The 21,923-nt window shown below is 51.9% G+C and overlaps 1 protein-coding gene across 3 annotated transcripts in view; it reads right to left on the bottom strand.

The window, feature by feature from the left end:
* ARHGAP4 (Rho GTPase activating protein 4) overlaps nucleotides 1–21,923 on the bottom strand; it is a 28,278-nt gene that overhangs the window by 2,014 nt on the left and 4,341 nt on the right. For 2 of the 3 annotated variants that reach the window (XM_084871050.1, XM_084871049.1), the window contains 20 exons: nucleotides 18,605–18,812; nucleotides 18,367–18,529; nucleotides 17,621–17,683; nucleotides 17,164–17,349; nucleotides 16,393–16,521; nucleotides 16,089–16,310; nucleotides 7,127–7,228; nucleotides 6,069–6,260; nucleotides 5,893–5,977; nucleotides 5,599–5,626; nucleotides 5,257–5,359; nucleotides 3,302–3,362; nucleotides 3,143–3,220; nucleotides 2,922–3,056; nucleotides 2,268–2,373; nucleotides 1,940–2,173; nucleotides 1,772–1,845; nucleotides 1,501–1,684; nucleotides 526–615; nucleotides 117–210 (listed from right to left, as the gene is read on the bottom strand). In XM_084871050.1, the coding sequence (XP_084727176.1) occupies nucleotides 117–210; nucleotides 526–615; nucleotides 1,501–1,684; nucleotides 1,772–1,845; nucleotides 1,940–2,173; nucleotides 2,268–2,373; nucleotides 2,922–3,056; nucleotides 3,143–3,220; nucleotides 3,302–3,362; nucleotides 5,257–5,359; nucleotides 5,599–5,626; nucleotides 5,893–5,977; nucleotides 6,069–6,260; nucleotides 7,127–7,228; nucleotides 16,089–16,310; nucleotides 16,393–16,521; nucleotides 17,164–17,349; nucleotides 17,621–17,683; nucleotides 18,367–18,529; nucleotides 18,605–18,810 (2,535 nt within the window). In that variant the 5' untranslated portion in view covers nucleotides 18,811–18,812. The remainder of the gene's footprint in view (nucleotides 1–116; nucleotides 211–525; nucleotides 616–1,500; nucleotides 1,685–1,771; nucleotides 1,846–1,939; nucleotides 2,174–2,267; nucleotides 2,374–2,921; nucleotides 3,057–3,142; nucleotides 3,221–3,301; nucleotides 3,363–5,256; nucleotides 5,360–5,598; nucleotides 5,627–5,892; nucleotides 5,978–6,068; nucleotides 6,261–7,126; nucleotides 7,229–16,088; nucleotides 16,311–16,392; nucleotides 16,522–17,163; nucleotides 17,350–17,620; nucleotides 17,684–18,366; nucleotides 18,530–18,604; nucleotides 18,813–21,923) is intronic. The other variant, XM_084871051.1, reaches the window with a different exon arrangement.

Below are 21,923 nucleotides of genomic sequence, written 5' to 3'. Positions count from 1 at the left end.
CTGGGGTCAGGAAGGGCAGACCCAACCTCAGGGGGGAAATTTGGTTCATGAAGGGGGCAGGGGACCCCCCCCAGGAGAGATATTCCCCTCTGCCACTCAGCCATATCCCCACTCACCTTATCCACCTCCACATGTCGGTCTGGGGAGGTTGGGACCAAGCAGTGCTGTCTGTGCCCAGATGAGCCCGCGGGTTGGGTACAGAGCTCTGGCCTGCAGGGCACAGACAGTGAGCCAGGCGGGGCCCTGGGAAGTCTGCACAACCTGGCAGGGACTCCTCCCGTGCCAGGGTGTGGCCAAGGGAAAGACAGAGAGCCTGGCTGGGCGGGTCCATTCTCTCCTCCTGTGGCATTCCTCACCCAGACAACTCTCCCCGCACTGTGCCCAAAACCTGGCCCCATCCCCCTCCAGCCCGGACCATGTCCTGCTGCCCGGGACAGGGCTGGCCCCCAGGGCAGTGCTCAGATGGGGGCGGGCAGTGAGGCCACCAGAAGGGACTTTCTGAGGAGCCCACCTCCCCTTGCTCACCGCTGGGTGGTCTCCGCAGCCGGGAGCCCCTCCGCACTGCTCAGCAGCTCCCCAGCCTGCAGCCCCGGGCCCACCGCGTGCTTCTCTGCTCTGGGGTCAGAAAGATGGCCTGTTTAGGGTGCTGGGGGCCAGCAGGTTCTGGGCCTCAGTGGCAGCAAGAAGTGCTCAGAAGGGCACACAGAAAGCCTACAGACTGCCCAGCTGGTGTTGCTCAGTGGTTGAGCGTCAACCTATGAAGCAGGAGGTCACAGGTTGTTTTCCGGTCAGGGCACATGCCCAGAATGTAGGCTTGATCCCCATTGTGGGGTGTGCAAGAGACAGCCAATCTGCCGGGACCGGTTTGGCTCAATAGATAGAGTGTCGGCTTGGGGACTAAAGGGTCCCGGGTTCGATTCCGGTCAAGGGCATGTACCTTGGTTGCGGGCATATCCCCAGTAGGGGGTGTGCAAGAGGCAGCTGATCGATGACTCTCTCATCGATGTTTCTAACTCTCTATCTCTCTCCCTTCCTCTCTGTATAAAATCAATAAAATATATTAAAAAAAAAAAAAAAAGAGACAGCCAATCTGATTCTCTCTCATTATTGTTTCTATCTCTTTCTCCCTCTTCCTTCCTCTCTGAAATCAATTTTTAAAAAATCTTTATGGCCCTGGCCGGTTTGGCTCAGTGGATAGAGCATCGGTCTGCGGACTGAAAGGTCCCAGGTTCGATTCCGGTCAAGGGCATGTACCTTGGTTGTGGGCACATCCCCAATAGGAGGTGTGCAGGAGGCAGCTGGTCGATGACTCTCTCTCAACGATGTTTCTAACTCCCTCTCCCTTCCTCTCTGTGAAAAAATCAATAAAATATTTAAATATATCTTTAAAAGAAAGCCTCCAGACCCTGAGACTTGGGACTTGGGGCAGGAAAGGGCCAGGCCCCGGGGAAGGGCCGCTGTGGGGGGGGGGGGGGGTCCTGGACAGCACGGGGCACTCACCCCTCGGGCAGTGTGATGTACTTGTGCGGAATGAGCCCCCAGGTGCCCGCGCACTCGCCCCGCCACCAGTCCTCCGAGGCCCGCTCGTGCAGCCGCAGCACGTCCCCGCGCTGGAAGCTCAGCTCTTGGGCTGTGCGGCCCGTGTAGGCGAAGCAGGCCACCGCCTCCACGATGCCCTCCAGGACTGAGGAGGAGAAGGGGTCTGAGCGGGGGGGTGCAGTGGGCACTCAGGGCAGGGCCAGGGTGGGGTCCTCCTTCCAGACACCCTCACCATCCTCCTGGGCCGGGGTCCCAGCTTCCAGTTCCGGCTCGTTCTCGCCTGCCAGACCCTCCACCTGAGTGTCCCTGAGGCCCAGAGTAAAGCGAAGACGATGAGTATTGAGGGGGCTCCGCCAGACACCCCCCCGAACCCCACCCCCCAGCAGCACAAAGAGCGTACCCCAGGCAGCTGGCGGAGGGCGGTGCCATGCACTTCTCGTAGACAGGGCCTGGCAGCTGGGCGAGGGGCGGGAAAACCCGTGCGGGCTGCACGATGAGCGTCTGCACCAGCTGGTTCACCTGGCCCTGCAAGGCCACGGGGTCCTGCCCAGGGGGCACGGGCAGCAGCGTCGGCCCAAAGCACACGGCCAGGTTGTAAGGGTCCATCATGTTCTCATCGCTATACTGGGCCAGGCTGGGGGCACACGCGGGTCACAAGCAGGGAACTCCCTGCCCCGTGTTCCCCGCACCCCCCTGGGCAGCCGCCCTGGCCCCCCAGAAGCACTCACTGGCTGAGGAAGGTGAAGAGGTAGCGCAGTACCACCAGCACCGGCCCGGGCAGCTGTGCCAGGAGGCGGCTCACCAGCTCCACCCGCTCCTCCAGGGCCTCCAGCTCTGTGACCGAGGCCACCACCCCAAGAGGAGAGAAGCCCGTGAGTGTGGCCAGAGGTAAGGTGACCAGACGTCCCGCTTTTGGCGGGACAGTCCCGATTTTTAACAATTTGTCCCGCGTCCTGAGGCATTTTTAAAAAGTCCCGATTTTTGGAAAGAATCATTTAAATCTTTTGGACTTTTTAAAAATATATATTTTATTGATTTTTTACAGAGAAGAAGGGAGATAGAGAGTCAGAAACATCGATGAGAGAGAGTCATCGACCAGCTGCCTCCTGCACACCCCCCACTGGGGATGTGCCCACAACCAAGGTACATGCCCTTGACCGGAATCGAACCTGGGACCTTTCAGTCCACAGGCCGACGCTCTATCCACTGAGCCAAACCGGTTTCGGCAGAATCTTTTGGACTTTTTGAAAACGCCGTGGGACACGGGACAAATTGTTAAAAATCGGGACTGTCCCGCCCAAAGCGGGACATCTGGCCACTTTAGCCATAGGCCACTGGGGACCCGCCCTGCCCACCCCGCCTGCCTCAGGCCCTGGCCTAACCCGCAGAAGCCAGAAGCTCCAGGAACAGGTCTGGGGGGAAGAGGGGGGGCTCCAGGCTCCGAAAGTAGAGCTTCAGGACCCCCGCCACCGAATCCAGGTCGCCGGCCGAGCAGCCCTCCACCAGGGGGTCCTCCCCTGCAGACAACACGGGGGCAGGAGGCTGAGCACGGCCAGGCTGGCCGGCCTCCCACCCCACCCCACCCCACGTCGCCTGGCCCCACCTCTCTCAAAAGCATCGCGGATCTCTGAGATGCGAAGCTGGGCTCCCGATACTCGGAAGATGCCCTCGTGCTGCAGGCCTGTGGGAGGACAAAGGGCTGGTGGGCACCGAGGCCTCCCCCGCCCCCAAGATGGGTGCCAGGTGCCGGTGCCAGGCTTACCGTTGAGGTTAATGAAGCGGACACAGCTCTCCACCACCAGCGGCACGGGCTGGCCTGAGCTCTGGGGACAGAGAGGGTACCCTGTTCACGTCTTGTCCTCTCTCTCATTTTTTTGTTTGTTGTTGATAATCCTCACCCGAGGATATTTTCCCATTGATTTTTTCCCCCCCAGTTCAAGGTTCTTTTTAGTTTTGCAATCTCTTTCCATACGAAAGCAATTAAAACTTAACAGCCTTCACAAGAAGTTAACAATGGAATGTTGGGACAGAAAATCTGTATACATTACCATTTACAGCAATTTTACATGGTAAATTAACTGTGTAAAAAAATGTTCTTTCGAAATCCCTCTGCTGCTGTAACTCTTGGAGTATTATTGGTAGAAGGCCTACCTGGCACTATTTACAAATACCCGATTTAGACTGCATAACTTACATAAGCTATTACTTTCGCACCTTTGACTAGTCAGTACGCTGTGGGCAGGAAAAAGTCCATTGATTTGCCGGGACCGGTTTGGCTCAATGGATAGAGCGTCGGCTTGGGGACTGAAGGGTCCCGGGTTCGATTCCGGTCAAGGGCATGTACCTTGGTTGCGGGCATATCCCCGGTGGGGGGTGTGCAAGAGGCAGCTGATCGATGACTCTCTCATCGATGTTTCTAACTCTCTATCTCTCTCCCTTCCTCTCTGTAGAAAATCAATAAAATATATTTAAAAAAAAAAAAAAAAGTCCATTGATTTTTAGGGAGAGTGGAAGAGAGAAGAAAAGACAGAGAGAAACGTCGATGTGGGAGAGACACATTGATTGGTTGCCTCCTGCACGTGCCCCAACCAGAGCCCGGGTTGGGGAGGAGCCTGCAACCAAGGTATGTGCCCTTGACCAGAATTGAACCAGGGACCCTTTGGTCCGCAGGCTGATACTCTATCCACTGAGCCAAATCGGCTAGGGCCAACTTGTCCTCCTCTCTCTCTCTCTCTCTCTCTCTCTCTCTCTCTCTCTCTCTCTCTCTTTAAAATATATTTCTTTATTGATTTTAGAGAGTAAGGGAGAGATAGAAACATCAATGATGAGAATCATTGACCGGCTGTCTCCTGCACATCCCCTATTGGGGATGGAGCCCACAACCCAGACATGTGCCCTTGGCCGGAATCGAACCTGTGACCCTCCAGTCCGCAGGCCGATGCTCTATCCACTGAGCCAAACCAGTTAGGGCCAACTTGTCCTCTCTTAACAATGCATTATGGTTGCTGGCAACGAGGCCCGGCAAGCTGCATGCAAGACTGGCTCCCCGGTGTCTAATGTCCCCGGTGCCATTTTGGGCAGAGCCCTACATTTTCCTTGCTGTTTATTGCTGGCATGTGAAAATGTAATCCGATTCTGTATGTTGACCTCCAATCAAGTAGCATTGCAAAACTCGAATTTGTTTGTTGAAATAGCCTGTCGACTCTATTTAGAATGTTTACATCCATAATCACAGCTTGAAAAATAATAGCTGCTGCCGCAGGCGCTCTGTGGATGCGTGTGACTAGATAAGGACAGTCCCGTCCATCAGTGGAGGCCCAGCAAAGACCCACCCAGGAAGGCGGGCTGACAAGTGCGTGGCAACAAAGGACACTGGGGTCATAGGCAGCGGGGCCACAGAGGTGGCACAGGGCCAGAGAGAGACCAGAATGCAGGCCTGCATTTATTTATTTTAGTTAGTTATTTTTACACATGTTTTTATTGATTTCAGAGAGGAAGGGAGAGGGAGAGAGAAACAGAAATACCAATGATGAGAGAGAATCGCTGATCAGCTGTCTTCTGCATGCCCCATACTGGGGATTGAGCCTGCAGCCGGGCATGTGCCCTGACCAGGAATCGAACCGTGACCTCCTGGTTCATAGGTCAACGCTCAACCACTGAGCTACGCTGACTGGGGAAGGGCCTGCATTTAGTTGGAGCGTGAGGCAAAGCAAGTACCTGGATAAACTTCTCCATGTCTCCCCCGAAGAGTTTATGGTGATACTGGGAGCTGGGGCGGGGGTGGCGGCTCTTCTGGAGTTTTCTCTGTGTGTACTGGGCGCTGTGATGGATGGGAGCTGGCTCTGAGGGTTTGGGGCGTGGAGAACAGGATGCTCCGCCCCCCAGCCCAACCAAGCAGGGCCCTGGAGCGTGGGAGTTATTCCAGAACCCACCGGGCAAAATGGGGAAATTGAGGCCACAGGGGAATGAGCAGCAGAGGGGGTGGAGCCATCACACCTTGCTTGACCCCTGCAGAACCCCAGCTCCTTGAAACCAACCAGCCCTTCATGAGGAACTCACCATGGCACTTCCTGCTCCTCCTTGTCACCTGGGGAATAGAAAGCATTGGTGTGACTCTCAGGCCAGCAGGTCCGCAAGGCCCTGCAGAGAGGAAGGTGTGGCCTGGAGGCCAAGGGCAGTAGCAGGGCCAATAGAGGCCAGGAACCTGGCTGAATTATTTCCCTCACGCCAAGCAACCTCTCTGGGCAGAGAGGAGCATGGGTGGGCGGGCTTCCAAGGTAGGAGAGCCAAGGGCAGGTGCCACTCCTGGCCCTGGGGGTGAAAGAGACTAAGGGGGCCGGGCATGGGGCCCACCTCGCTGAATGGCCTCCTGCAGTTTCTCGTGCTTGGCCTGCAGCTTGGCAAGGATGCTCCGTCCACTCAGGTACTCCTCAAGCTTCTGGAAAGCCCCCCAAAGAGCCCACAGGTTTAGTCCCAGCTCTGGGCCCTCCCTGTACCCCACCCCTGCCCCCCGGCCCGGCCCTCCCCACCGAGATGTAGAAGGATTCGGTCTCCTGCTGCTGGCCCCGCCTCCGGCCCGCCTGCCGAGCTCCTGGGTCGGAGCTGGTGGACTTGAGGGACTCAGTGGAGGGACTGGCCTGGAAGGAGTCAAGCATGTCCCCATCCTCCAATGCCACCACTTCCAGCAGGGCCTGGAGTGTGGCCTTCAGCGTCTTGTTCACCTGGGGAGGAGACCGGGCAGGAAGAAGTGGGGGACAGGCAAGGGACAAGAATCCAACTCTGACCCAGCCAGTGGGGCTCAGTGGTTGAACCTATGAACCGGGAGGTCACGATTCCATTCCTGGTCAGGCCACATGCCTGGATTGTGGGCTCGATCCCTAGTGTGGGGGGTGTAGGAGGCAGTCAATCAATGATTCTCACTCATCATTGATGTTTCCAACCCTCTCTCCCTCTCCCTTCCTCTCTCTGAAATCAATTAAAAATACATACGTATATGTTTTTTAATCCTCACCGAGGATATTTTTCCATTGATTTTTAGAGATAGAATGAAAGAGAGAGGGAGAGACAGAGAGAAACATCGATGTGAGAGAAACACATCGATCGGTTGCCTCCTGCATGAGCCCTGACCCAGGCCGGGGAGGAGCTGCAACCTAGGTACATGCCCTTGACCGGAATCAAACCTGAGACCCTTCGGTCCTCAGGCCGATGCTTTCCACTAAGCCAAACCAGCTAGGCCAATAAGGTATACATTTTTTTAAAAGAATCCAGCCGAAACCAGCTTGGCTCAGTGAATAGACTGCCGGCCTGCGGACTGAAGGGCTCCAGGTTCGATTCCGGTCAGGAGCATGTACCTTGGTTGCGGGCACATCCCCGGTAGGGGTGTGCAGGAGGCAGCTGATCGATGTTTCTCTCTTATCAATGTTTCTAGCTCTCTGTCCCTCTCCCTTACTCTCTGTAAAATATCAATAAAATATATATATATATTTTTTAAAGAATCCAACTCTGAAGGAAAAGGAAGGGAGGCTATGGCCATCTGGTTCCATGTTTCCAAGTCCCTATCCCCCACGCCGGGCCGGGCCTTTCATACCTCCTCTGTCTCTATGGTCTTTCCGTTCAGGCGGCTCTGGATATTCTGGGCTCTGGGTAGAATCTCGTCCCGCAGCTCCACCTCCACCCGGATCTCAGCCACCTGCAAGGGACAGCATCAGGGAACTGGGGCCGAGCCTGCAGACAGAGAGCTCAGACGTGGGGGTGGGGCAGGGGCTGGCACTGAGGTCTGCGGGGCACCAGGGAACTGAGCGCATTCCGCTGCCTCTGGTACAGGACCAGCAGGCCTTGACGCTTTGTACATCTGCCTCTGAACAATAGCAAGGGCGCCGCCCCCAGAGAAAGGAGCACACCCAGACTTGCGCACGGATGCTCATGGCTGCACACTCACAACAGCCCGAAGGCAGCAGCAGCCCAAGCACCCAGCAGCCGCTGAATGGATCAGCAAGTGCGGCGCATCCACGCTAAATAGAATGGTATTCAGGCATGAAAATGAATGAAGTCCTGGCTGATCCCGGCTACAAGGTGGGTGAACCCTGAAGACATTCTATTGAGTGAAAGAAGCCAGACACAAAGGCCGTGTATTCCAGGAGTCTATTTACATAAAATGTCCAGAAGAAGCAACTCCATAGAGACAGAAAGGAGATTAGTGGGTGCCAGGGGCTGGGGGAGGGGAAAGCAGGATTAAGTGGCTAACGGGAACAGAGTTTCAGTCTGGGAAGAGGAAAAAGGTGTGGAGGTGGATGGCAGTTGTGGTTCATGTGCTTAATGCCACTGAACTGTACACTTTAAAAATGGTAAATTTTATGTATATTTTACTATAATGATAAAAACATCTCCACAAAAAAAAAATTATTGGAAACAATAAACAAATACAGTCAAGTTACAGGATACAGAATCAATGTGCAAAAATCCATCGCCTTTCTTGCAATGGACACAGACAACAGGGGGCGAGGGCGAGGGCGAGGGCAGGACTGGGGGGATAAGGGGATATTGGGGCGATAAAAACACATTTGCAATAACTTAATCAATAAAAAATGCATAATTTAAAAAATCCACTGCCTTCCTGTATACTAACAACAAAACTTCAGAAAAACAAATGAAGAAAAAGAGAACAATTCCTGCCCTAGCCGGTTTGGCTCAGTGGATGAGCGTCAGCCTGTGGACTGAAGGGTCCCGGGTTCAATTCTGGTGAAAGGCACATGCCTGGGGTGAAGGCTCATGCAGCCGATCAATGGTTCTCTCTCATCATTGATATTTTTATTTCTCTATCCTTCTCCCTTCCTCTCTGAAATCAATAAAAATATATTTAGAGCCGAGGCCGGTTTGGCTCGGTGAATAGATCGTCGGCCTGCGAACTGAAGGGTCCCGGGTTCAATTCCAGTCAAGGGCATGTACCTTGGTTGCGGCCACATCCCTAGTGTGTGCAAGAGGCAGCTGGTCGATGATTCTCTCTCATCGATGTTTCTGACTCTCTATCCCTCTCTCTTCCTCTCTGTAAAAAATCAATAATATATATATATATTTTTTTTTAATTTAGAAAAAAAAAACACAAAAAAACACAAAAAGTAACCCCCCCCCCCAAACAATTTCTTTTACAATTGCAACCGAAAGAATAAAATACCTAGGAAGAAACTTAACAAAGAACATGAAGGATCTATATACTGAACGTTACAAAGCATTATTAAAATAGATAAAAAAGACACAATAAAATGGAAAAATATTCCATGCTCATGGATTGAAAGAATCATCATAGTTAAAATGGCCATATTACCCAAAGCGATATATTGATTTAATGCAATCCCCATCAAAATCCCAATGTCATTTTTTAAAGATTGGTATGGAACCACAAAGGATCCAAAATAGCCAAAGCAATCCTGAGAAAAAAGAATGAAGATAGAGCCGAAAACGGTTTGGCTCAGTGGATAGAGCATCGGCCTGCAGACTGAGGGATCCCAGGTTCAATTCCAGTCAAGGGCATGTACATTGGTCGTGGGCACATCCCCAGTAGGGGGTGTGCAAGAGGCAGCTGATCGATGTTTCTCTCTCATCGATATTTCTAACTCTCTATCCCTCTCCCTTCCTCTCTGTAAAAAATCAATAAAATATATATATTTTTAAAAAGAATGAAGCTAGAGATATCACACTACTTGGCTTCAAATTATACTACCGAGCTTTGATAATCAAAACAGCATGGTATTGTCAGAGAAAAAGACACACAGACCAATGGAACAGAATAGAGAGCCCAGCTATAAAACCACGTGTACGCCCTACTGGCATGGCTAAATGGTTGAACATCGACCTAAGAACCCAGAGGTCACCGTTTGATTCCCCATCAGGGCCCATGCCCAGGTTGTGGGCGTGGTCCCCAGTATGGGGCATGCAGGCAGCCAATCAATGATTCTCTCTCATCATTGGTGTTTTCTCTCTCCCTCTCCCTTCATCTCTGAAATCAATAAAATATATATATTTAAAACCACATGTATATAGCCCTAGCTGGTTTGGCTCGGTGGATGGAGCATCGGCCTGCGGACTGAATGGTCTTGGGTTCGATTCCAGTTAAGGGCACATGCCCAGGTGTGGGCTCAATTTCCAGTAGGGGACATGCAGGAGGCAGCCGATCAATGATTCACTCTCTTCATTGATGTTTCTATCTCTCTCTCTCTCCCTCTCCCTTCTTCTCTGAAATAAATAAAAATATTTTTTAAAAATCTACATGTATATGGACATAATTTTCAACAAAGAAGCCAGAAACACACAATGGAGTAAAGATAGTCTCTTCAATAAAATGGTGCTAGAAAAACTGGAAAGCCACATGCAACTGAATGAAACTGGATTACAGTTTGTCCCCGTGGTCAAAAATTAATTCAAAATGGACCAAAGACCTAACTATATGACCTGTAACAACAAGTCACATAAAAGAAAATATAGAGCCGAAACCGGTTTGGCTCAATGGATAGAGCGTCGGCTTGGGGACTGAAGGGACCCAGGTTCAATTCCGGTCAAGGGCATGTACCTTGGTTGCGGGCATATCCCCAGTAGGGGGTGTGCAAGAGGCAGCTGATCGATGACTCTCTCATCGATGCTTCTAACTCTCTATCTCTCTCCCTTCCTCTCTGTACAAAATCAATAAAATATATTTTTTAAAAAAAGAAAATATAGGTACCAAACTTATGGACCTTGGTAAAAGAGAACATTTTATGAACTTGACCCTAAAGGCAAGGGAGGCAAAGGCAAAAATAAATGAATGGGATTATATCAAACTAAAAAGCTTCTGCACAGCAAAAGAAATGGACAACAAAACAAGCAGGCAGCCAACCAGATGGGAAATGATAATTGAAACAGTAGCTCCAACCAAGGTTTAGTTTAGTTTCCAAAATATATAAAGGACTCATTAAACTCAACACCAACCAAACAAACAACCCAATCAAGAAGTGGGCAGAGGACCTGAAAATACACCTCTCCCAAGAAGACATACAAACAGCCGATAGATATATGAAAAGATGTTTAACCTCACTGGCAATCAGGGAAATGTAAATCAAAACTATAATGAGATACCACCTCACACCTGTTAGAGTGGCCATCATCAACAAGATAAGCAATAAGTGCTGGAGAGATTGTGGAAAAAGGGAACCCTCATTCACTGATAGTGGGAATGTACTACCGTGTTTCCCGAAAATAAGACATCCTATGAAAATAAGACCTAGCACATGGAAAGATAAGACATCCCCTGAAAATAAGACCTAGCGCAACTTTGGGAGAAAAAATTAATATAAGACACTGTCTTATTTTCGGGGAAACAGGGTAGTAGACTGGAATAACCACTATGAAAGCAGTCTGGTGATTCCTCAAAAATTTAAGAATAGATGCCCGATTTGGCTCAGTGGGTAGAGCGTCGACCTGCAAACTGAAGGGTCCCAGGTTAGATTCCGGTCAAGGGAACATACCTTGGTTGCGGGCACATCCCCAGTAGGGGGTGTGCAGGAGGCAGCTGATTGATATTTCTCTCTCATCGATGTTTCTAACTCTCTATCCCTCTCCCTTCCTCTCTCTAAAAAATCAATAAAATTTTGGGGGGGAAATTAAGAATAGAGCTACCATATGACCAGCAATCCCTCTGCTGGGTATAGATCCAAAAAAACTCAGAATCATGTATTTGCAAAGATATATATACCCCTGTGTTCATTACAGCATTATTCATGGTGGCCAAGACATGGAGACAACCAAAGTGTCCCTCGATAGAGGACTGGATAAAGAAAAGGTGGTCCATATACACAAATGAATACTACTCAGCCATAACAAGGATGAAATAGCGCCATTTGCAACAACATGGATGGACCTTGAGAACATTATGCTAAGTGAAATAAGTCAGTCAGAAAAAGCTACGAACCATATGATCAAAAAAGACTCAACAAAATGTAAAAATATTCCAACTCATATGTGGGATATAAAACTGAAACATATGCGCCCTGACCGGTTTGGCTCAGTGGATAGAGCATTGGCTTGCGGACTTAAAGGTCCCAGGTTCGATTCCAGTCAAGGGTATGTACATTGGTTGTGGGTACATACCCAGTAGGGGGTGTGCAGGAGGCAGCTGATCAATGTTTCTCTCTCATCGATGTTTCTAACTCCCCCTTCCTCTCTGTGAAAAATCAATAAAATACATTTTTTTAAATAAATTAAAAAAATAAAACCGAAACATTTGAACACAAACAGCAGTGTGGTGGTTGCCAGAGAGAAGAGGGTGGGGAGACAAGAGGGTCCTAATATAAGGTGACGGGAGATTTGAATTTGGGTCGTGGGCACACAGTGCAATATACAGATCTTGTAACATAGAACCCCACACATGAAACCTATATGTTTATGTTGACCAATGCCACCCCAATCAATTTAATAAATAATTTTTTTTAAAGACTATCCAGGCCATAGGGAGCACTGAGGTTAGAAGTCCCACCTTCTCAAAACCCACACGAATAGCGGCAAGCTAGAGATTGACTCTCGGGAAAGGATAAATCAGAGGAATGCTGGACTCGGGGACACTAGTCACAGCTGAAGGTGACGAAACTCCCTACTGATGAGAAAGAGCAGGCAGCCGCCGCCATCTGGAGCCGGCCGGCCACTCACAGCTGGGGCTTGGTGCTGTCCCACTGAACATAAGGAATGTCAGAGAGCATCAGCGTCAGACAAGGCCCCTCTGTGACCAGGGGGGGTGAAGACAAAAGCATGACCACCTTGTAATCATGTCTGAGCACAAACAGAAACAAAAACGCTGTCCAAGCCACAAATATCAGCAAACTGTCCTCTGTCCCAGGATAGATTTATATATATATATATATTTTTTTAGAGAGAGTGGAAGGGAGATGGAGAGACACACAGAGAGAAATATCGATGTGAGAGAGACACATCAATTGGTTGCTTCCCACATATGCCCCAACTGGAGCCTACAACTGAGGTACGTGCCCTTGACCGGAATCGAACCCACAACCCTTCAGTCCAGGGGCCAACGCTCTAGCCACTGAGCCAAACCGGCTAGGGCTAGATAAGACTTATTAACATACACACTCAGAGTTACCCCTGCTTCCTATCAGCATCCAAGTCAGAGTCAAGCCTCTCTCCCAACTCCCCTGCCCCCATTCTAGCTCAAGTCCTAGAGTTTTTCCTAGCACCCTCTTACTGAGATGCACCTCCTTGGTTCCCCAAGGTGTGGGTCTCCCTCGGAGCATCGATGTGAGTCCCCTTCCAGCCACCCTGTGGGGAAGGGCACTGTTGATCAGCTCTGCTCACACACATCACATTTTAAAAAATTGATTTCAGAGAGGAAGGGAGAGGGAGAGAGGGATAGAAACATTAAGAATCATAGATTGGCTGCCTCCTTCACAGCCCCCGCACTGGGGATGGAGCCTGCAACCCGGGCATGTGTCCTAACTGGGAATCGAACCGTGACCTTCTGGTTCATAGGTCGGTGCTCAACCACTGAGCCACAGAGGCTGGGCCACATCATTTATTTAATTCCCCTCTCTGTGCCTCCTCTTACATATGAACGATGGCCAAGTCAGCCATTTCGGGGAAACTCTAAAATAGAAGACAGATCAAAACAAATTTTTAAAAATACTGGAACAGCTGAAACCGGTTTGGCTCAGTGGATAGAGAGTCGGCCTGCAGACTGAGAGATCCCAGGTTCGATTCCAGTCAAGGGCATGTACCTTGGTTGTGGGCACATCCATGGTGGGGTGTGTGTAGGAGGCAGCTGATCGATGTTTCTCTCTCATCGATATTTTTAGCTCTCTATCCTTCTCCCTTTCTCTCTCTAATAAATCAATAAAATATATATTTTTTTAAAATACTGGAAGAAAATGCAAGAAACAGAGAAAATTGTCCAGCAAACAAAAATAAACATTGCAGAAAGATTTGAGAAGATATTGTATTCATGAAACAAGAACAGGGGATTATTGTAAACAGAAACTTGTAAAAGAAAACAGAACTCTTAGAAACAAAATATGAAAGTACACTTTAAAAAAAATTCAACAAGGGGTTGGAAGAGGTCGTTGAAGAAATCTCTCAGAAAGCAGAATTAAAAGGCTTAGTGATGTGGAAATAGAAAGCATAGATAAGGAAATTAGAGAATTAACCCATGAGGTCCAACATGTAACTACAGGAAGTCTCAGTCTGGTTTTCTTTTCTTTTTCAATGACAGTTGACAGTCAATATGATTTTTATGTTAGTTTCAGGCATGCAAGAGGCAGCCAATGATTCTCTATCATCACTAATGGTTCCGTCTCTCTCTCTCCTCCTCCCTTCCTCTCTCTGAAATCAATAAAAATATATTTTAAAAAGTGAAAATAAGCTAAAAATATATTTTAAAAAGTTAAAAATATATTTTAAAAAGTGAAAACCGGTTTGGCTCAGTGGATAGAGCGTCGGTCTGCGGACTGAAGGGTCCCAGGTTCGATTCCGGTCAGGGGCATGTACGTTGGTTGCGGGCACATCCCCAGTAGGGGGTGTGCAGGAGGCAGCTGGTCAATGATTCTCTCTCATTGACGTTTCTAGCTCTCTATCTCTCTCCTTTCCTCTCTGTAAAAAATCAATTATATATATATATACACCCCCTACTGGGGATGTGCCCGCAACCAACGTACATGCCCCTGACCGGAATTGAACCTGGGACCTTTCAGTCCGCAGACTGACGCTCTACCGCTGAGCCAAACCGGTTTCGGCGAAATATATATATATTTTTTTAAAAAGTGAAAATAAGAGGGAGCGCACAGATCGCCTGGCACAATGGACAGGTCGAGAGGACTATTACAGGGATATGGTGCGGCTGAACCCCGATCATCCATGGAAGGAAGTCAGCAGGGCCTGTGCAAAGTTGAAAAGCAACTAGCAGCCGCTGCATAATCTGAACACGCACACAGAAGGTCCAGAAGCAGCAGCTAGAAGACGGGGAAGTGGCTATTTTGGGGGAGCAGGAATCAAGAACAGAAAGGGTGAGGTCAAGAATGGCTGTATGCCACTGAGAGCCTGGAGTACCCTTTGACTTTTTCTTTTTTCTTTTTTTTAAAAATATATTTTATTGATTTTTTTACAAAGAGGAAGAGAGAGGGATAGAAAGTTAGAAACATCGATGAAAGAGAAACATCGATCAGCTGCCTCTTGCACACCCCCCACTGGGGATGTGCCCGCAACCAAGGTACATTCCCTTGAAGGGAATCGAACCCGGGACCCTTCAGTCCGCAGGCCAATGCTCTATCCACTGAGCCAAACCGGTCTTGGCCCCTTTAACTTTTTCAATCATTATTTTGGTCAAAAGACACATGAAATAACTGATAGCTCCATGTAATGCCAGTCCATGAGCAATGCCCATTAGGATAAACTGGTAAAGGAAAAAATACTGCAGAGACAAGTAAAAAAATAGTGCAGAGCCGGCTGGCATGGCTCAGTGGTTGAATGTTGGCCTATGAACCAGGAGGTCACGGTCTGATTCTTGGTCAGGGCACATGGCTGGGTTGTGGGCTCAATCCCCAGTGGGGGGTGTGCAGGAGACAGCTTATCAATGATTCGCTCTCATCATTGATGTTTCTCACTCTCTCTTCTTCTCCCTTCCTCTCTGAAATCAATTATATATATAAAGATGCCTAGCCTTAGCTAGTTTGGCTCAGTGGATAGACCATCCACCTGCAGACTGAAGGGTCCCAGGTTCAATTCCAGTCAGTACACATGCCTGGGTTTCGGACTCAATCCCCAGTGTGGAGGGTGTACTGGAGGCAGACGATCAAGAATCTCTCTCATCATTGATGTTTCTATTTTTCTCTCCCTCTCCCTTCCTCTCTGAAACCAATAAAAACATATTTAAAAAAAAAACAAAAAACCCACCAACAACTCCTAGTTATATTTTACTGCTTGTATGGTTTCTTTCCCTCCAAGTCTGTTACGGTATGTCTAAAACATACAGAACAATTGGAAGAAGACTATATGGACAGCCATAAGCCCACCTGGTGTCAACACTGATGATATATTTTTTAATATACTTTATTGATTTGTTACAGAGAGGAAAGGAGAAAGATAGAATTAAAAACATGAATGAGAAACATCGATTAGCTGCCTCCTGCACTCCCCCTACTGGGGATGTGCCTGCAACCAAGGTACATGCCCTTGACTGGAATGGAACCTGGGACTCTTGAGTCCACAGGCTGACGCTCTATCCACTGAGCTAAACCTGTTAGGTCAACACTGGTGATATTTTTACTGTGTTTGCCTTTGCGGTAGGTGGGTGTTCATGAGCTGGATGAACTGCCATGAGCCGCAGAAATTCGTTTGCTTCCAATGCAAGCGTGAAGACCTCATTTGCCTCAAGGCCATTGAATGAGGGTCCAAGAAATAAGCTACATTCAGGAGTTTCCACCCCTTAGCGAAGCGAAATTCATTGACTTACCTGAAGGGCAGAAAATGCAAAGACCTTGGTGTCCATGCCGGGGGCACTAAGGGGCAGGGGCGGTGACCCTCACCTCATCCCCCTCGTGGGGCTGGTAGTCAAAACGCTGCGGGGGGCAGAAGGCCACTGAGTGCACCTCCAGCACCTTGGCCTTGTCCCCTGGAGGATCTAGGGCCTCCACCGCCTCCTCCAGGCTGCCCAGGCCCTGCATCTGGGAGGCCTGGGTGCGGCTCTCGGCAGCCGTGTAACTCCGGAGCACCTGCCCCAGGGCCAAGTGAAACCCTGTGTCGCAGCACTGGGGAGAGAGCAAGGACACGGCTCGGGCGGGCCCCAGGGCACTGGGCACCAGCTCCCCCGCCTGTCCGCCTCGCACTCACGTCCATGAGGTCCAAGACATCATACAGGTAGTAGTTGCTGACTGCGGCGTTGACGCTGGCCAGGCTGAGCAGGTACTCGTTGCGCGCCTTTGTGCACTTCAGTCTGTGCTCCAAGAACTTGGCCTGACGCTGCTCAGGGTCAAGAACGCCAGGGTCATCTACCCAGCCGGCCCCTACACTCTTCCCCCTCCCTACCCCCTCCAGCTCCACCTAAAGCCCCACAGGCTCCTCCACAGCGAGGCCAGAAGCCCTGACGTGCTCACCCACCCCTCCCGACTGTGCACAAACCCTGCAATCTCGGGCTGGCAACCCCTCCACCTCAGCTGTTCCCAGCTTGGCGCCTCTCCATTCTGGTATCCCTGCCACCCTCAACCTCTCCAGCCTCTCTTCAAATGCTCCTTATCCCAGCCCATCACCCCAGCACCCTCTCTCAGTGTCTCCCCGCGCCTCTGAAACCTCACGGCACTGCAGGAGGCAGGGAGGGTGAGAGTTCTCTTTGCCTCTGATGGGCTGGGGGGCAGGCAGCTAAGAGCATGGGGCAGACAGCCACCATCCTCCTGACCTCTCTGTGCTCCACCCCAGCATGAGCCCTCCAGAGCCAGCAGGACTGACGAGGCTCAGCCCATCCCTCCTCTTACAGCCCTGCCACAGGTCTGTAGCTCTCCCCTCCGCAGCTCTGCCTTCCCCCTCTCTGCGCCACCTTCTAGCAGGCCCCGGTCAGGGCCACGGCTCGAAGGGACAAAGGCCAGGAGCCATGGCCTCCAGGCCCACCTTTTCTACCAGCCGTGATCCCTTCTTGACAGAGGTCTTGCGCAGGGGCCCTGCCTCGGTGGTGGCCGTGGCCGTGGCAGGAGCAGGACTACGGCCAGCCCGCTTCTCCTCCTGCCGCTCGGCTTCCCGGAGCTTGGCCTCAGCGTTCATGCTCTCCGTGTGGTACGACTGGTATGTCTTCTTGGCCTGGAGGGGGGCCCAAGGCCAGGCAGCCCCGCTGAAGGCCAAGGCCACAGCCAGCCCTCCCCGTCCTCCTCCCAACCCGACGGGGCCTCAGACTTACTCAGAGAGTAAGGCAATCCCATATGAGCCCCCAGCCCACCCAGCCTGAGCCCAGAGCAGGGAGAAGGGGCCATGCTTGCGGTCCTTGGGCCCCCATCCTCCTCCTCGGGCCTGGCGGGAGGTGGGGGGGGGGGCAGAGATGTAATGAGAGCCTCCCTCTCATTGGCAGCCTCACCGTCTGCAGCTCAGACACCACCTCCAGGAGGTCTTCCTGCAGCTTCTGCTCCAGATCCTTACTCTGGGGAGAAGGGGAAACGTGACAGGATCACTGACCCCGTGCGGGACCCACCGCTGCCCTGGGATGGTCACTGCACCTCAGCGTGGCACCCAGGCCTGACAGCCATTTGGTCCCTTCGCCCTCCCAGGCCTGATGCCTCTGGAGTGTGTCCCCACAGGCTGCCCTTGATAGATCCTGAGGCCATTCACCCCTCCTAGACCCAGGGTCAGGGCTTACCTTCTTTTTAAAAAAAATATATTTGTATTAATTCCAGAGAGGAAGGGAGAGGGAGAGAGCGATAGAAACATCAATGATGAGAGAGAATCATTGATTGGCTGCCCCCTGTACACCCTACACTGGGATGGAGCCTGCAACGCAGGCATGTGCCATGACCAGGAATCTATCTGTGACCTCCTGGTTCATAGGTTGATGTTCAACCACTGAGCCACACCGGCCAGGCAGGGCCTTACCTTCTTTTTAATTAATTAATTTATCTATTTATTTTTATATTTTTATTGATTTCAGAGAGAGAGGGAGAGATAGAAACATCCATGATGAAAGAGAATCATAGATCAGCTCCCTCCCACTGGGGATGGAGCCCACAACCTGGGCATGTGCCCTTGACTGGAATCAAACCCGGGACCCTTCATCCGAAGGCACATGCTCTATCCACTGAGCCAAACCAGCCAGGGCCTGGGCCTTACCTTCTTGACTATCCGCCCCACATCGTCCGCAATGTGACTCAGGCGCTGGACCAGCGGCCCGGCCAGCACCTCGCTGAGGGCCGCACTGTCCCGGCTCTGCTGCCGCGTCTGCTGCAGCAACACGGCCCAGCAGTGCAAGGACGACAGGAGGGTCGGCTCCTTCCTGGGGACAGAGGGGCACTCAGCCTGGGAGCGGGGCTTGAGCCCGGCCACGGCCATCCAGCCCACCAGGACCTACCGGAAGCTTTGGTGCTCGCGGCTGCTGCCCCCCAGGCGGCCTCCTCGGCCAGAGAAGCGCTCGGCCAGCTTGTCCAGGCCCCTGGAGTACTCCAGCTCCACCTCAGCCCTGCGCCGCATGAACTCCGACAGCTCCTGCAGCAGCTCCCGCCGCAGCTCCCCCTGCAGCTCCAGGCAGCGCAACTGCTCGCTCAGCTGTGAGCGCATCTCTGTGTGCAAACCGCGGCTCAGGCCTGGGCAGCGGGCTGTCCCGTCTGCCCCGAGGGTGACGGCTGGGGCAGGAGGGGAAGAAAGAGGCCCCCAGGGAGAAGTTCCAGGCTCAGACGTCCAGCTGGACTCAGATCAGTCCTGAAGAGAGGGACCTCTGGGCTGAGGCTGAAGGGAACCAGCAGGCCCCACCGGTTGGAGAGGAACAGAAAGGCTATTTTCGGGGAGAGGGGAGAGCCATGCGAAGGCCCAGGGGTGAAGAGGGAGCATGGCGGATCCAGGAGCCATGAACACAGAGCTGCACGAGCCCCATCTTGCCCCGTCCCAGCCAGACGCCATTCACTTAGGCTTCCCAGAACTCCCCGGTTTCTGGAAAGCCCCCGAGTTGCTTCCCATGCCACTTCCTGCCCTGTAGGTGCCCAGGACCCCAAGCAGAGCGGCCTCCCTACAAAAGCAGACGCACAGGGCTGCACGGCGGCATGGCGGCTGTGGCGCTCTGCCAAATCCGCAGTGAACTTGTGGCCACGGCGGCCTCATGGCCAAGGTCAGCGGGCGGGGGGTGCTGGTCAGAGCTGACAAGTGAAGGGAGGGAGGAAGCTGGCCTGTCTTCTGTCCCCAGTTCCCACTCCCGATCACCCACCCCAGGGCACCCCCAGTCCCACCTCCCAGCAGACAGAGCCACACCCAGGGCCCGCACTCCGCTGGCTTTTGACACCTTATCACAGGCCTGATTGAGCAACGCTGCTTTCCCCACACAGACCTACGGCCAAGAACCGCCTGACTGATGAGCTGAAGCAACGGCTGCAAACATCTGTGCCGCCCACTTGCGTGCCCAGGTGGGACCCGGGGCTCCTGGGTGAATAAGTCACAGTCCTGGCTTCTGGCAAGCAGGTCGCCCACTGACTGATCTCTGTCCACGTGCCCCGGGAGGGACATGAACTGCTTTTTGCATTTCGCAGAGAGTTGACTACACACCCAGTTTGCGCCAGGCGCATTCTGGATGCAGAGAGGGGTGACCGAGAGCGTCTGCCCTCATGGAGCCGGGATGGGAATGGGGGACAGACAGCTAGTGACCAGATCAGAGCAGAGGCCCCCGTAGGGTTCTTTTAGAGGAGGGTGGTCAGAGCTGTGGGGACAATTGGGGAAAGAAAGTTGGGGCAGAGGAAACGGTGAAGGTGGTTGGAGCCAGTGTGGCTAGTGAACGGTGCCAGGGGAAGTGAGGAGCCTGAGAGGCCAGTGGGGGCGGGGAGCCGAGGCCAGGGGACTCTCGGCTGAGGCCACGAAAGACGGCAGCCACAGCCCCCTTGGGCTGCCGTGGGGAGCCCATGAGGAGAACAAATGCCAGAGGGAAGCGCCCAGCCCAGTTGGCCACTACTGCACCAGTCCAGGCAAAAGACAATAAGGGGCCCTGACTGGTTTGGCTCAGTGGATAGAGTGTCGGCCTGCAGACTGAAGGGTTCCAGGTTCGATTCCAGTCATGGGTTGTGGGCTCGATCCCCAGTAAGGGGAACGCAGGAGGCAGCCGATCAATGATTCTCCCTCATCATTGCTGTTTCTCTCTCTCCCTCACCCTCTCCCTTCCTGTCTGAAATCAATAAAAAATATAATTAAAAATAAATAAAATTAGTGAAAAGGTGCTTTTATTCCACCGTGGGGTCAAGCTGGGTAAATGGAAGCCTGGGGAAGGTAGTGGTAAGGGGTAGGGGGTGAGGGGGAACTTCCTGACAGTGAAACCAATGCAGACCAGGGCAGAGGCAAGCAAGACAGAGTCTTTCTATCACCTGAGGCCAGGCTGCAGTGGCTGACTCTCAGCTCCGCAGGCCAGGTGGAGCCTCTTCATTGATTTGGGGTAACATTTTTTTAAAATATATTTTATTGATTTTTTTACAGAGAGGAAGGGAGAGGGATAGAGAGCTAGAAACGTCGATGAGAGAGAAACATCGACCAGCTGCCTCTTGCACACCCCCTACCAGGGATGTGCCCTCAACCAACGTACATGCCCTTGACCGGAATCGAACCTGGGACCTTTCAGTCTGCAGACTGATGCTCTATCCACTGAGCCAAACCGGTTTCGGCTGGGGTAACATTTTGTAAATAAAAGTAAATTCCATTTCATTGCAAGAAATGTCTGAGACCTCAAAGCTCACCTCACCTTCCTCCGGGAGCAACAGCTCCCTGGGGACAATGACAGTGCTGAATGGACCAGCCTGCCACACTGTTTCATTTATTCTTCAGGGCAGCCTTGCCTGGATCAGGATCCAGACATGTGCACTGGCTGCTGTCAAGTAGGAGGCTAGGGAATTAGCGCTCTCTAAGCACCAAGAGCTGGTGCCTGGCCCCAGCCTCTACCAGGGGTCCTCAAACTTTTTAAAGTGGGGGCCAGATCACGGTCCCTCAGAGAGCTGGAGGGCCGGACTATATGAACTACTAATTCCTACTGTAACACCTCGGCTGCGCTCACTGCCCAAAAAACCTGGTGGGCCGGATCAGACTCCTCTGCGGGCCGCATGTGGCCCGCGGGCCGTAGTTTGAAGACCCCTGCATCTAGGCTGTGTCTCTCTCCACCTCTCAGACCTCAGCTCAGATGCATGCATCAGAGAACCCTTCCCTGATCTCTCCCCAAACTAGGACCGTTCTCCCCACCCCCTTTCTAGACATCCCGACTTTCCCTTTATGGTGGTCAGCATCATAATTAAAACTATGTGATGTGCTGAAACGGGTTTGGCTCAGCGGTAGAGCGCCGGCCTGCGGAATGAAGGGTCCCGGGTTTGATTCCGGTCAGGGGCATGTGCCTTGGTTGCGGGCACATCCCCGATAGGGAGTGTGCAGGGGGCGGCTGGTCGATGTTTCTCTCTCATCGACGTTTCTGGCTCTCTATCCCTCTCCCTTCCTCTCTGTAAAAAATCAATAAAATATATTGGAAAACAACAACAACAAAAAAACTATGTGATGCCGCCCAACTGGTGTGGCTCAATGGCTGAGCATCAACCTATGAACCAGGAGGTCCCGTTTCCATTCCTGGTCAGGGCCCATGCCTGGTTTGCAGACTTGATCCCTAGTGTGGGGCATGCAGGAGGCAACTGATCGAATATTCTCTCTCCTCATTGATGTTT

The sequence above is a fragment of the Pipistrellus hanaki genome (genome assembly GCF_964339955.1).
Source record: "Pipistrellus hanaki genome assembly, chromosome: X".
NCBI lineage: Eukaryota > Metazoa > Chordata > Mammalia > Chiroptera > Vespertilionidae > Pipistrellus > Pipistrellus hanaki.
This window is presented reverse-complemented; position numbering and strand designations above follow the sequence as displayed.